This window comes from Zalophus californianus, chromosome 11 (assembly GCF_009762305.2).
Source record: "Zalophus californianus isolate mZalCal1 chromosome 11, mZalCal1.pri.v2, whole genome shotgun sequence".
Lineage (NCBI taxonomy): Eukaryota > Metazoa > Chordata > Mammalia > Carnivora > Otariidae > Zalophus > Zalophus californianus.
In genome coordinates, this window is record NC_045605.1 from 10,552,358 (window position 1) to 10,564,553 (window position 12,196).

The 12,196-nt window shown below is 49.7% G+C and overlaps 1 protein-coding gene across 10 annotated transcripts in view; it reads right to left on the reverse strand.

Moving 5' to 3' along the window:
- Positions 1-3,350: 3,350 nt before the first annotated feature.
- Positions 3,351-12,196, reverse strand: part of TMPRSS5 (transmembrane serine protease 5) — a 105,321-nt gene continuing 96,475 nt past the window's right edge. For 8 of the 10 annotated variants that reach the window (XM_027581484.2, XM_035723157.1, XM_027581481.2 and 5 more), the window contains one exon: positions 3,351-4,446. In XM_027581484.2, the coding sequence (XP_027437285.2) occupies positions 4,285-4,446 (162 nt within the window). In that variant the 3' untranslated portion in view covers positions 3,351-4,284. The remainder of the gene's footprint in view (positions 4,447-12,196) is intronic. The other 2 variants (XR_003517678.2, XM_027581486.2) reach the window with 2 other exon arrangements.

Consider the following 12,196-nt stretch of genomic DNA (forward strand, 5'->3'; position numbering starts at 1 on the left):
ATAAACATGTGCACGTCACTGTTCTTAGCAGCATGATTCCTAATAACCAAAAAGCAGAAACAACCCAATGTCCAACAACTGACAAATACACAAATAGATGGGCTGTATCCACACAATGTAATATTATTCAGCAATAAAAAAGGTGCGAAGCATCGATACATGTGACAACATGAATGAAAAACATTACGCTAAGTGAAAGAAGCCAGACCCAGAGGGCACATATTGTGTCGTTCCATTGATATGAAATGTCTAGAATAGACGAATTTAAAGAAACAGAAAGTAGATGAACAGTGCCCCAAGGCTGGGGGCTTGGGGCGGGTGGAAGTTCGCTGGGCAGAAATGAGTGACTGCTTGCTAATAGGCTCGGGGTTTCTTTGAAGGGAGTGATGAAAATATTCTAAAATTGGTTGTAATGACGGTTATACACCGTGAAGGTACTAAAAACTCCCAAACTGTACACCTCAAATGGGTCAATGGGTGGCATGTAATTACTCTCAATAAACTGGTTATAAAAACAGCCAAACACAGCTTCTGCTCTTCACACGAGACCTCTAGGGTAACCAACTTGCCCTGGTTTGCCTGGGACTTGCCCAGTTTTAGGATGGAAAGCCCCACATCCGGGGAAACCCCTCGGTCCCAGACAAACCAGGACGATAGGTGCCCCCCGCCCCGGGATTGCCCCTACCCACCCGTCGTAGGGACGCCGGGCAGAGGACAGGGCAAAGGCCCCACGTGCAGGTGCCGGTGCGCCAAAGCCAGATGGCAAAATGACACCTACAAGGAAGGAGCTGGGAGGCTGAGCAGGTGCTCCTCAGCAGGGTGGGGGTGAATCCCAAGAGACTCCCATTGCTAGAGGGAGCATGAGTCTACGGCAGGAGCAGGTGGGTCTTCCATGGGTTTAAGGAAGCACCTTAGAAGTATCTATTGAGGGTCAAGACAGAGATGAAGGGACCTGGGCTGACAGAGCGGACCCCACAGGACACCGGTCACCCAAAGTGCTGTCAGCCCTTCTGAAGTGGCTTGGCACCTCTAACAGCTCAGCCAAGCTGCCTGCAAGGGAGGCTTTCCAGACAGCAGATCTGAGAGGCTTCACGACGTTTGGTCTTTCTAAAGCACTCGTCATCAGCTCCCATTTTTATGGCCCAATTTCAAACGTGACAAAGAGTCCAGCAACCCAAGTGCCTCTAACTGGGGCTGAAAGCTGACAAGGACGAGTGGACAGCCTCAGCCGGGAGAGAAGGCGCGGGCCGGAGGTCAGGGCAGGACAGACCTGAGCACGAGCCCCAACCTGCTAGGATGGGAATCATTTTGCCAAGGGGAGGTTGCTCGCCTGTCATCCCTCAGCAAACAGACCGTTTCCCCTGCTAACCTCACACTGTCTTGCTGCGAGGAGCAAGCCTTTCTCACCAGCACTTAAAAAATAGCTCGCAGTTTACTCTGCACACACGACAGCCAGAATTGTTTTAAAACATAAGTCGGTGAATTTCACAGCCTTGCTCAAAACCTTCCTTAGGCTTCCTACCGCCTTTAGAATAGAACCTCAAGACCTCCCCATGGCCCCTCGTGGCCCTGAAGAATCCAAACCCTGACTGCTCCTCCAACATCATGTCTGAGGCCCTCCCCTCCCTCCTTCTGCCCCCCAACACCCTGGCCCACGAGCTCTTCTTCAAACAGCAAGCTTTTGCTTCAGGGCCTTTGCACATGCTGCCTCTTTGACTCGGGATATGATTCCCCCAGATATGCCTGTGTCTCTCTCCCTTACTCCCTTCAGGTCTTACTCCAATGTCACCCCCTTAAAGAGGACTTCCCAGAATATCTTATTAAATAAATGGCACCCTTCTGTTTCTCTCTCTCTCTCCCTTTCCCGTGCATTATTTTTCTTCATTGCATTTGTCATTATATTAAATACCTGTTTGGTTATTTGTCTCCCTCCCTCCAAAAGAGCTAAGGTCTATGAGAGCAGGGACGCTGTTTTGTTTACTGCTGTAACCCCAGGACCCAGAATAATGCCTGCTATATGACAGGTATTCAAATAACATTTATCGAATGACCACTGTTATTCACTCTCCTGTATGAGGTGCTAATCAATCCACCTCCACTTCCCAGAGGAAGCAAGAGAGCTGGAGAAAGATTATGTGACTAGTCCACAGTCATGGAACTAGTAAATGGCAGATCTAGAACATGAACCACAATCTCTCTGAAGCCAACCCTATGTTCTTTCAATGATACCACGTTGTCTCACTTCTGAAGCAGTCCTTTGTGGAACTGCGTGGGCAGGGAGCTTAAAAAGAGCAGAGACTCCTCGGAGAAATAAGGAACCTGCCACCCTCGTGCCCCGCCCCCAGCTCGCAGCTGATGTTTCGTGACACTGAGGCTGGGGCAACACCAGCTAGAAACATTTATCGATTCCAAAGTCAAGTGTGCTCTAAGTGCGGTTATTAAGGCAACCACATCCGAGAATCAAAGTCGCTGGTGACAAGAAAAAGTTACAACAAATCTCAAGGTGACAGCGATCATACTATGCAGGGCTTAAATCCTTTTGGGGAGAAGGCTGGAAAGTAATGGAGAAGTGACCAGACCATTAGTTTAAGTTCCACAGCCAAGGTCGATTCATGGCCTCACATGAAACTTGAAAGAAGTTCCAGAAAATCAGTGAGCTATTTGTTATTAAACAGGGCAGTGAACATGGTGTGGGTGTTCCACAGAAGATTCAGAGCATCAGGAGTGTAAAGGTCTCAGAGTTCAGCTAGGCAAGAAAGGGCGAACTGGTTCTATAAAGGGGCAGATAGTAACTATTTCAGGCTTGCGAGCTTTACTGTCTCAGCAGCTGCTCACCTCCCCTGGTGTGGCCCAAAAAGCAGGCACAGACAATATGTAAACAAAGGAGCATGGCTGGGTTCCAATAAAACTTTATTCACAAAAACAACGGTGGGCCAAATCTGGCCCGCAGGCTGTGCCCGTTCGCCAAGTGCCAATCTAGACCAATTGGCTTCTGTGACAAATGCAGAAACTAAAACATGGAGAGATGAGGTGACTGGCACAGCCCGTTATGAATGAAGGAAAAGAGTTAGAAAGTCATTCCAGGGGCGCCTGGGTGGCTCAGTTGGTTAAGCATCCAACTCTTGGTTTCAGCTCAGGTCATGATCTCAGAGTCGCGAGATCGAGCCCCACGGCGGGCTCCATGCTCAGCGTGGAGTCTGCTTAAGATTCTCTCCCTCTCCCCTCCTTCCCCTTCTGCCTCTCGCCCCACCCATGCTCACTCTTGCTCTCCCTAAAATAAATCAATAAATAAAATCTTTTAAAAAAGAAAGTCATTCCACATTCATTCAACAAATATTTATTGAGCATGTATTACATATCAGGCTATGTTAAACCTAGGAGAAGAAATGGTGCAGAAAACAGCAGAAGGGCTCCCTGCACCCTCTCCCCCAGACCTCACATTCCGATACAGGAGCAGACAGTAAAACAGATGCCTGGGTGAGATCGTGTGGGACCACGACGAGGGTATTAACACGATAAACACAGCGTAGTAAGTCAGCAGGCAGCTTGGCGCATGGGGCAAGTGAGGGGAAGGCAACTAAATTGGTTTCAAGGAAGACAGTTGAGCCCAGACCTAATAAATGGCCACCCCTGGGAAGACCCCATCTATTCAGCCACCACCTTATATAAACACTCATTTACTTCTTATAGCCCTGTGGTTACAGATGGGCAAACCGAGGCAAACAGGGCTGAGAAGCTTGCTCACAGAGTGGCCTGCAAGGATTTCCAAGCCAGACCTGTCTGGCACCAAAGGCTGGACTCTTCCTTTCACAGCAGATGACTTAGGAATCCCCTCAGGAATTTTTAAGACATCCCAGTCTCACATGTGTGGTTTGGGGCCCGACTGTGTATTAAACGCAGATTTAATGTTAACACGTATTATGGCATCAAAACCTGCTTGGATGACTTGATGTTGGAAATGACGATACTTTGCACTTGAAAAATTAAACTGGCTCATTTTAAAAAAATTTTTTCACACTTTGTTTCTCAACAAGATAGAAGTTTCTCGAGCTCTGCAAACAAAACCTTCGTGAATAATATTTATCCCCAACAAATGAAAAGCCAGAATGAAATGCGTGCTTTCTTCTTCATACTGGTTCCCGAAGTACTGGAGACGCTCAAAGCGCTCTGACAGAATTTTGATTAGCTCCAGGCGGCTTGCTGACTTGATCAAGAAGGCCACGAGGCAAGTAGTTCTCATGGTCTTCTGCAATTCCTGCTCGAGTGTTCCTTAGGCAGCCGTCTTCAGCCAGTGGTCCTGTTGGAGCCCACGCTACAAAGCACGACCACTGGTGGGATGGCTTCCTCGTGGGGGCGGGGGGGGGTGCTCATGTCCACCTGCGCAGCTGCAGGACGGGCCACTGCACACGCTCGCTCCAACTGCACCCCACGCACCGACTGTTCCTCCTAGAGGGAAAAGGATGTTTAAGTCATCATTCTGTTCGTTGACTGTTATGAGCCAGAAATGGACACCGGGGCCTTTAATGCCCCTGCACCCAGGTGCGGGCCCAGACCCAGGGGGAGGCAAGTGAGGGAAGGGGGTCCCCGCCCTTGGGGCCCACCCTGTACTTGCAGGATCCTGGCGGTAGGGACCTCCTTCTATCTTGCACCCTACCCGCCTCACACCCTTCATCCTGCCGCCTACAAGTGCACGTGCACACGCACACACACATGCACACTCTCATATGCACACACATATACACATTAACTCAACCTTGCCCCAGGTCAGCTGTTAGGAAATGCTGCACCTCACCCACCAGCTCCTAGAACCACCCAAAGCAGACCTGCATTTCATCTGCCGCCCTGCGGGGTGGTTTGTGCCAATGGCGGTACTGCTGCTCAGCTTGCGGGGCCCGCCCCCATTCTGTGTCTCTCTGATATTGGGTCTGAGGTCCCTTCTTTTATGATACCATGGGTTATAACAAAAAATGTTTTCTTTTTCTTTTTCATGAAATTGTTTTTTTTTTTTTCTTTCTTCTTGCAGAAAGAAAAGAACGTTCGGAGGAAAACACAAATGGCAGACATCACTGATTGCTGAAACCCCCAAAGGCTGCAACCAGTTTTTGAGTTCTGGAGCTCGTAAGTCAGAAGGGTTCCCAGGGGTCCACCGGTCCAGCCGGTCATGGCCACGCAGGGGCCTCACCGGGCTGAGTACAAGAAGACCCTCGGGCAGACGGAGCCAGACAACCTGGGGCTGCTGCCCGCTCATCACAGGATCCTGGCAAGTGTGGCCAACATGCAGGAACTAATATCTACCCTCTGTCCTGTACAGGGGGCTCGGAAGACCTAAATAAAGTAATTTATGCAACAGTACTTAAAAAAAAGTCTTGGGGCACCGGGGTGGCTCAGTCAGTTAAGCCTCCGACTCTTGGTTTTGGCTCAGGTCATGATCTCAGGGTCATGAGATTGAGCCCCACATCGGGCTCCTCGCTGGGCATGAAGTCTGCTTAAGATTGTCTCTCCCTCTCCCTCTGCCCACCTCCCCCCACCTCTCTCTCCCTCTCTAAATAAATAAATAAACAAACAAATAAATAATTTTAAAAGTCTTGAATGCCACAAAATGAAAGAAAAAATTGAACATCGCTAGGAGTAGTAAAACTTTAGAAGCCCTTCACTACCATCCCAACATATAGCCAACCATGTGGAGAAAGTTTATCCGCACTCCTAATTAGCTTCTCCTACTGCACATCTTTTTTGTCTTCTGGAAGCAGATAAAACCATATTCCAATCCTGATGTCACCATTGTTAGCTTTGTGACCTCAGACGAGTCACCTAACCTCTCTGAGCACCTGCTTCCTTATCTGTAGAATAAGGATGTGATATCTACCTCGATGGGCCGGTACCAGGGCTGAGTGAATCAGCGCAGGGCACCCTGGATGTCTCAAGGAATTGTATCATTAAGAAACAGTTTTATTACAAAAACAAAACTTCAGAGTTACTAAAATCCATTTCAACCTCTTGTTCTTCCCCGGAATCAACACCCCTGTTGCCTCTAACCGTCCCCAGTTCTCCATTCCCTGTCTTTTACACTAGGGATTCTTAAACTCTTTGTGGGTTCATGGCCTTATTGAGAATCTGATAAAAATTTCAGACCCTCGCCACCAAAAATTTGTGCACAATTTCAAGAAGTTTAGGAACCTTCTGAAACCCATCCACATGCCCCTCCCCCAGCCAGAAAGTCCATGGATCCTAGCTGGAAACCTCAGGTTTAAGAATTCCCTTACTCTACCCCTCCCCACTAACTTGTAGGCAGTGCTCCAGGAACAGCATTTTCTGGCAGGCTCTGGTTTCTGCGAGGGGCCTGCCTGCCCTCAGATACACATTTTTGGCAGGCCCCAGGATCTGGAGGAGCCTGGGATTTGGGCAGAAATTATCAAGCTGAGGAGAAATGCACTGCAGCACAGCCTGAGTCTGGCAGAAAAAAGGCCCAATTACCAATCTCAGACTTTCAAAATGTCAGGCCCAGCTTATAGGAAATCTTTCACAGTTAAGAGGCATTAATAGCACCGAAGGGACAAAGCTGAGTTAGAGGCAGGAAACACCGGGCTGGCCCAGGGGCTTGCCATTACGGGTCCCCTGACAAAATTGCAAACACCCCCATGGGCACGTCTGGGAGCCCTCTTCATGTGCCAACGCTGTCCCCCAACCCTTAATGGTAAGGTCCACATCCCTTCTGCACACACATCTCGAGGGCAGGCTCCTACTGCCTCTGGCCATGACCACCGTGAACCTCGGTCACCTGGAGCCCCCAGTTAGCCATATTATGAGTCCAGAGAGGGGCCCAGGAGAGGCGTCTGAAAGCAGACAGAGGCCTGGGTGGGCATCCAGCATCTGCACTGCTTCCTTCACAAGCCTCAGAAGGTCACTTCACCTTTCTGAGTCCAAAACCTCATCCATGGAGGCTGGATAATTCCCACCTCTTGGGGTTGTGTGCACATTTGGTGAGGGAGATTCTAGGAAGCCCTCCGTGCATGGCGCGATTCACTGGTATTTTTGCACCTGTTAATACTGCCCACAGGAAAAGGGATTGCAGCAATCCTGCCATTGCACCAAACATGCGGTAAGAGCCTACTGTGTGTAGTTGCAACTGGCAGTAAGACGCACGCAGGATCGAAAGGAGAAGAAACCACTTTCAGATCTTTAAATCTCCATTTCCACCAACTGTGGTGATGCTATTTGTCTTTGCAGATCTCCAAGGAACTCGGTCTCGCAGGGAATATTTGGCTGGTTGCTCCATGGTTGGGAGAATACAACCAGCTTGGAGGGAAAATTCCACAGTTAGACTTTATGTTCATTCACACTGGCCTTTGCCCTAGTAAATCCCAATTAGTGAGATTTGTCTATAAGGGAAGAAACCCAATTGACTCACTGCCTGTGAACCAGAAGATTTAACAGCTGTTTTAGTTAAGCTTTGCAATCCTGCTAGGTAGGTGTCATAATCCTCTTCTATGAGAGGAGACATTCGGCTTAAGGGAGGTCCAGGGAACATTCTTTTTGTTTACAAGGAGACTTCTGGACTTTCAACACAAGCCACCATGATGCTCCACACAGCACTGCCTCAAACCACCTTCAACCTGCAAAGCACTAGTAAGAACTGGGGTGAGCTCAGGCCGGTTCGAAGCAGCCGAGTGAGGGGACGGGAGAGGAAGGAAGGGGGGGACACTCCTCTACCTCAGGGGTCCTGTTAAAGAGAAATTGCATCAGACTCTTCCTAAACATAGAAAGAAAGACTTGAATCTAGTTACTGCATGAGAGGGGAGAGGCTGAGCACTGTTCCAAATCCAACAGGGCCTTCTGGGGACTTGTGGCCAACAGGCAGGGCAAGAGGGAGGGTGGACAGTCACTAACAGGAACTTGGTGAGGTATCAAAGATGGAGGTGGTCGGGAGAAACTTGAGCACACATCAAGGGTCGGGGCCGGGGTAGGGGGTGGTGGAGGGGGTGTTCCTCCCTGAACTGGCTGGGAAGGGTTCTTGCTAAAATTGCACTCACTCAAGCAGGCCAAAGACAGAGCCAAAAACAAGGCCTAGTTGAAAGAAGGCTTAGCAGAGCCCAGCTAGAGCTTGGCTGAGGAGCGAGTCCTTGTCAGTCCAATATGGCAGCCTGCAAAAATGGCCACCCTTCTCCATGCCTTCTCATGTCTGGGCCTTCTGTAATGGGACTCTACAGCAACTCCCTTTAGGATGTTGGCATCAATCGCCCCATCCTTTGAATCTGGGCTGGACTTATGACCCGTTTCAGCCAAAAGACAATAGTGGAAGCCACAGAGTGCCAGTTCTGAGCCTAGATCCTTCTTTCTCCTCTATGGAGGTGCCATGTGAACAAGCATAGGTTGGACTTATGGATGGCTGAGGAAATAAGGCCCAGCCCTCACACACCCCGTTCCTTGCCCTGCAACATCCCCCAGAGGCTGAGCCACTCTCCTGAGCTCCTCTCCTTGGCCCATGGGTCTCCTGGAGACCCATGAGTGGGCCCAGCGGCAACCAGAGGAACTGCCTAGCAGACCCCAGCCCAAAGTGCTAACCTGGAGAATTATGAACTAAATAAATGATTATTGTTTTAAGCCATGAATTTGGGGGCTGTTATGAGGCAAGATAATTGGTACAATTTCAAACATATCCACAAATTGGAAGCATTTGAGGAGCTTTAAAAAATATAGTGGCCTGGGCTTGCCCCTACTCCCTGCAGAGCTTCTCATTTCTTTGGCCCAGAGCTGACCTCAGCATCAAGAGCCTTACAGGCTCCCCGAGGGATCTCAGTGTGTGGCTCGGATTGAGCAGCACTGCCCTGGGTCCTCTGGCCTGGGCCGTCCAGGTGTGTGGAGGAGACAAGAGAGGTACACAGGTCACTAATGACTTGAGCCGGCATGAGAGCCAAAGGGCTATGGATCAGAAGCAGTGCTTCTCAAATCTTACTGTGCATACGAATCCTCTTGTGAAAGTAGAGAGTCTGATTCAACAGATGTGGGGCAGGGCCTAAGAGTCTGCATTTCTAACCCACTCCCCAATGACGCTGACACTACTGTCTGTGAGCCATACTTTAGCTGGTCTGGGAGAGCCTGCTGGGACTCACTCCTTCCCATCACTCTTCAGATGCTTGGCAGCCACTTCTGAGCTGAACTTTCTCACAGGTACTACTGTGGTCTAGAGGAGAGGAAACTCCAAATAATGAGATTTGGGGCAGGCTGTCCCCCAACCCCTGAGGTGCATAGGCAGGCCCTAGGGCTCTTCTTGGTTCTGTCAGACTCCCATGGAATCAGTTCTAGGGTACGGGCCTCTGTCAAATCCAAAGAAGGGCACTATATTCACTTGCTGGGGCTGCCAGAACCCAGTACCACAGGCTGGGAGGCTTACACAACAGAAATGTATTTCCTTACAACCGTGGAGGCTGGAAGTCCAGGATCGAGGTGTCCGCAGGGCTGGCTTCTTCTGAGGCCTCTCCCCTTGGCTCACAGAGGTTGTTTTCTCTCTGTGTCCTCACATGGTCTTCCCTCTGTACGTGTCTGTGTTCTGATCTCTTCTTACAAGGACACCAGTCATATTGTATTAGGACCCACACCAGTGACCTCACTGCAATTTAATTACCTCTTTAAAGACCCTATCTTCAAATAGAGTCAGAATTCTAGGGGTTAGGATTTCAACATATGAATTTTGGGGGGAACAAAATTCAGCCTCTAAGAGGTACCTAACTTTTCTCTTCCCTCCTGTGTGGAACCAGCAACGTGGGCATCTTTAGCTAGCTCCAGTCCTGCCCAGCAGAGCCTGGGATGGGTGGCAGGTACGGGTTCTGAAGACTTTCAAGGGCAAACCAAGCCCTTGAAAGTGGGAGAAAGGCCGGTGTGGCCAGAGTGTGTATAAAATACCTGGAGAAAAATGGCATTTTCTTTCAGAACCACCATACGATAGCGTGGATCTATAGTATGGAAATCTCAGTCTAAGCAAACCAAATGCCTGATGTCCTCAAGTTGAACTAGGAAAATGGTCAAGGGATGATCAGAAAGCACCCAGGACCATACCAGGAAACCACAGAACAGTTTGGATGAGGGCTCCTGGACAAACTCGGGGCTTTGCCTCCAAACATCTTACCGACCTGGTTAACCTCTGAGTCTCGTCTCCTCCCGTATAACACGAGGTTGGTTCCATCTCCTTCGCGGGGTTTGGTGAAGATGAAGTGATGGGATGTGTGTGACTAGAGCCAGATTTATCGGCGCGTCAGTGGGCCAGTGTTCCCAGGCTCTGTCCTTCTTTCTCCACCTCCTCGGCCCCCACCTACCTTGGAGAATTTTGCTCAGCATTTCCTCAGCCCTGGTCTGAGAGAGCTCTGTCTCTGCCCACCCATTGTCTGGATTTTTGCATGGCAGTTAGGACTAATGGAGGGAGAGAGAGTCTGCACCAGAGAGGGAGAAGGCAGCGCGACAGGTTCTCGCCCACTGGGCCAGCCCCAGGCCGGTCCTCCACGGCGGAGACCCGGCATACCGGGCAGAGGAGAAGCAAAACCCGATGTGAGAGAGGTTAAATCTATCGGCCTGGTAAAGATCTCAGGCCGAGGAGAGGCAAGGCAGGGGAAAGTGCAGCAAAAACACTGACGTCTCAGGGAACACTCTGGAATATTTGCCAAGTGAGAGCTTCTAAGGGGGGCCACAGAGTGTGGGTGAAGGAAAGGGGAACAGTGGCAGATTTTACTGTGGCTTGATTCTATCACTTGATGCTGTTTGAGAAATGCCAGTAAACACTGGGATTCCCGTTTAATTACTTTTGTCCGCTAGAATTTGCTTCTTACAATGTGACTCAATGCAGAGACTGGAGAACATGAAGCCCTGGGTTTTATATGGGCGAGATCTGTCCGCATCCATATCCTAGCCACCTGAACATCTATCTCCTCTCCTTGTGCTCAGTTTATGCTATTTCATAAATAGCAATTTATAACTGTTATTATTAGCCACTTGCCAATGCTCTGGGCCCAACATCCACATCCTTCTGAGAAATGACCCAATGTTCTGGAACTCTCCCATCCCCCCATCTCCCCAGTCCTGGTCCTGCTCCAGACTCACCGATAGGATGACTGGGGGAAAGACCACCAGGGCTGGTTAGCAGCTGTCTGAGCCTCCTGAACAAACCAGGAACTATAGACTCTAGGCCAGAGGCTCTCTCTAGCGCAGGAACTCTAAATGATACGCCCCTGAGCACAGTGGAGCTGTTGGCGAGTCCACAGATCCAAAGGCACACCAAGCATGGCCCGTGGGCTAAAAAAATATGCTGTCACAAAGATAAGCTATTTTTGAAATGTATGTGCTGTACTAGATTCACAGTACTTTCTGCTATTCTTTATATATATATATTTGGTTTATTTATTTGAGAGAGAGAGAGAGTGCAAGCAGGGGGAGGGGCAGAGAGAGCGAGAATCCTCAAGCAGACTCCATGCTGAGCAGGGAGCCCCATGCAGGGCTCCATCCAGGACCCCGAGATCATGACCTGAGCAGAAATCAAGAGTTGGCCGCTCAACCAACTAAGCCACCCAGGCGCCCCTCTGCTAGTTTATCTTCTCCATTAACGTCCACTCTCACACAACTTCTGTTGTGTGAAGGGAGACCCTAAATATTTTTTTGATGTAAAATAGTTCTCATAACCAAAAAATGTTAGCAATCTCCAATTTAGAATCCTTTAAGGCAGGAGATGTGCCTTCTGTGGGCTCTGGAACTTTCCAGCCCTCGCCTGGCAAATAGCACCTGAATTTTGTTCTGTGAGTTAATAACAAGCATCTCTCCAGAGACTCACAGCACCTTGAGGCCAAGTGGGGAAGCACTGATGTCCCGAGGGAAGGAGACATCCCTGCCCGACCACCTTGCCGCGTCTCTGGGCACTTCCTCAGGGCTGGCCTCCTTCTAGCTCCGGCTCTGACACCAACTAATATTGGTGTTGCCATGCACACAGCTCATCTCTCCAGTCAGGGACTCAGTCTCGTGACTGAATGGTGAGGAGGTGTCCTTAGATGGTCTCAGAGGCCCCTTCCCGTGTCGAGCTTCTTGTCAGCTCTGCACAGGTGGGCATGAGGAGGACAGGGCACTTTTCCAGGTTCAAGCCCACAAGGAAAGCACTCTCAAAGCAGTGTGAACAAGTGCAAAGTGGTGACCAAACCCTGATACCGGACAAGCGTACTGA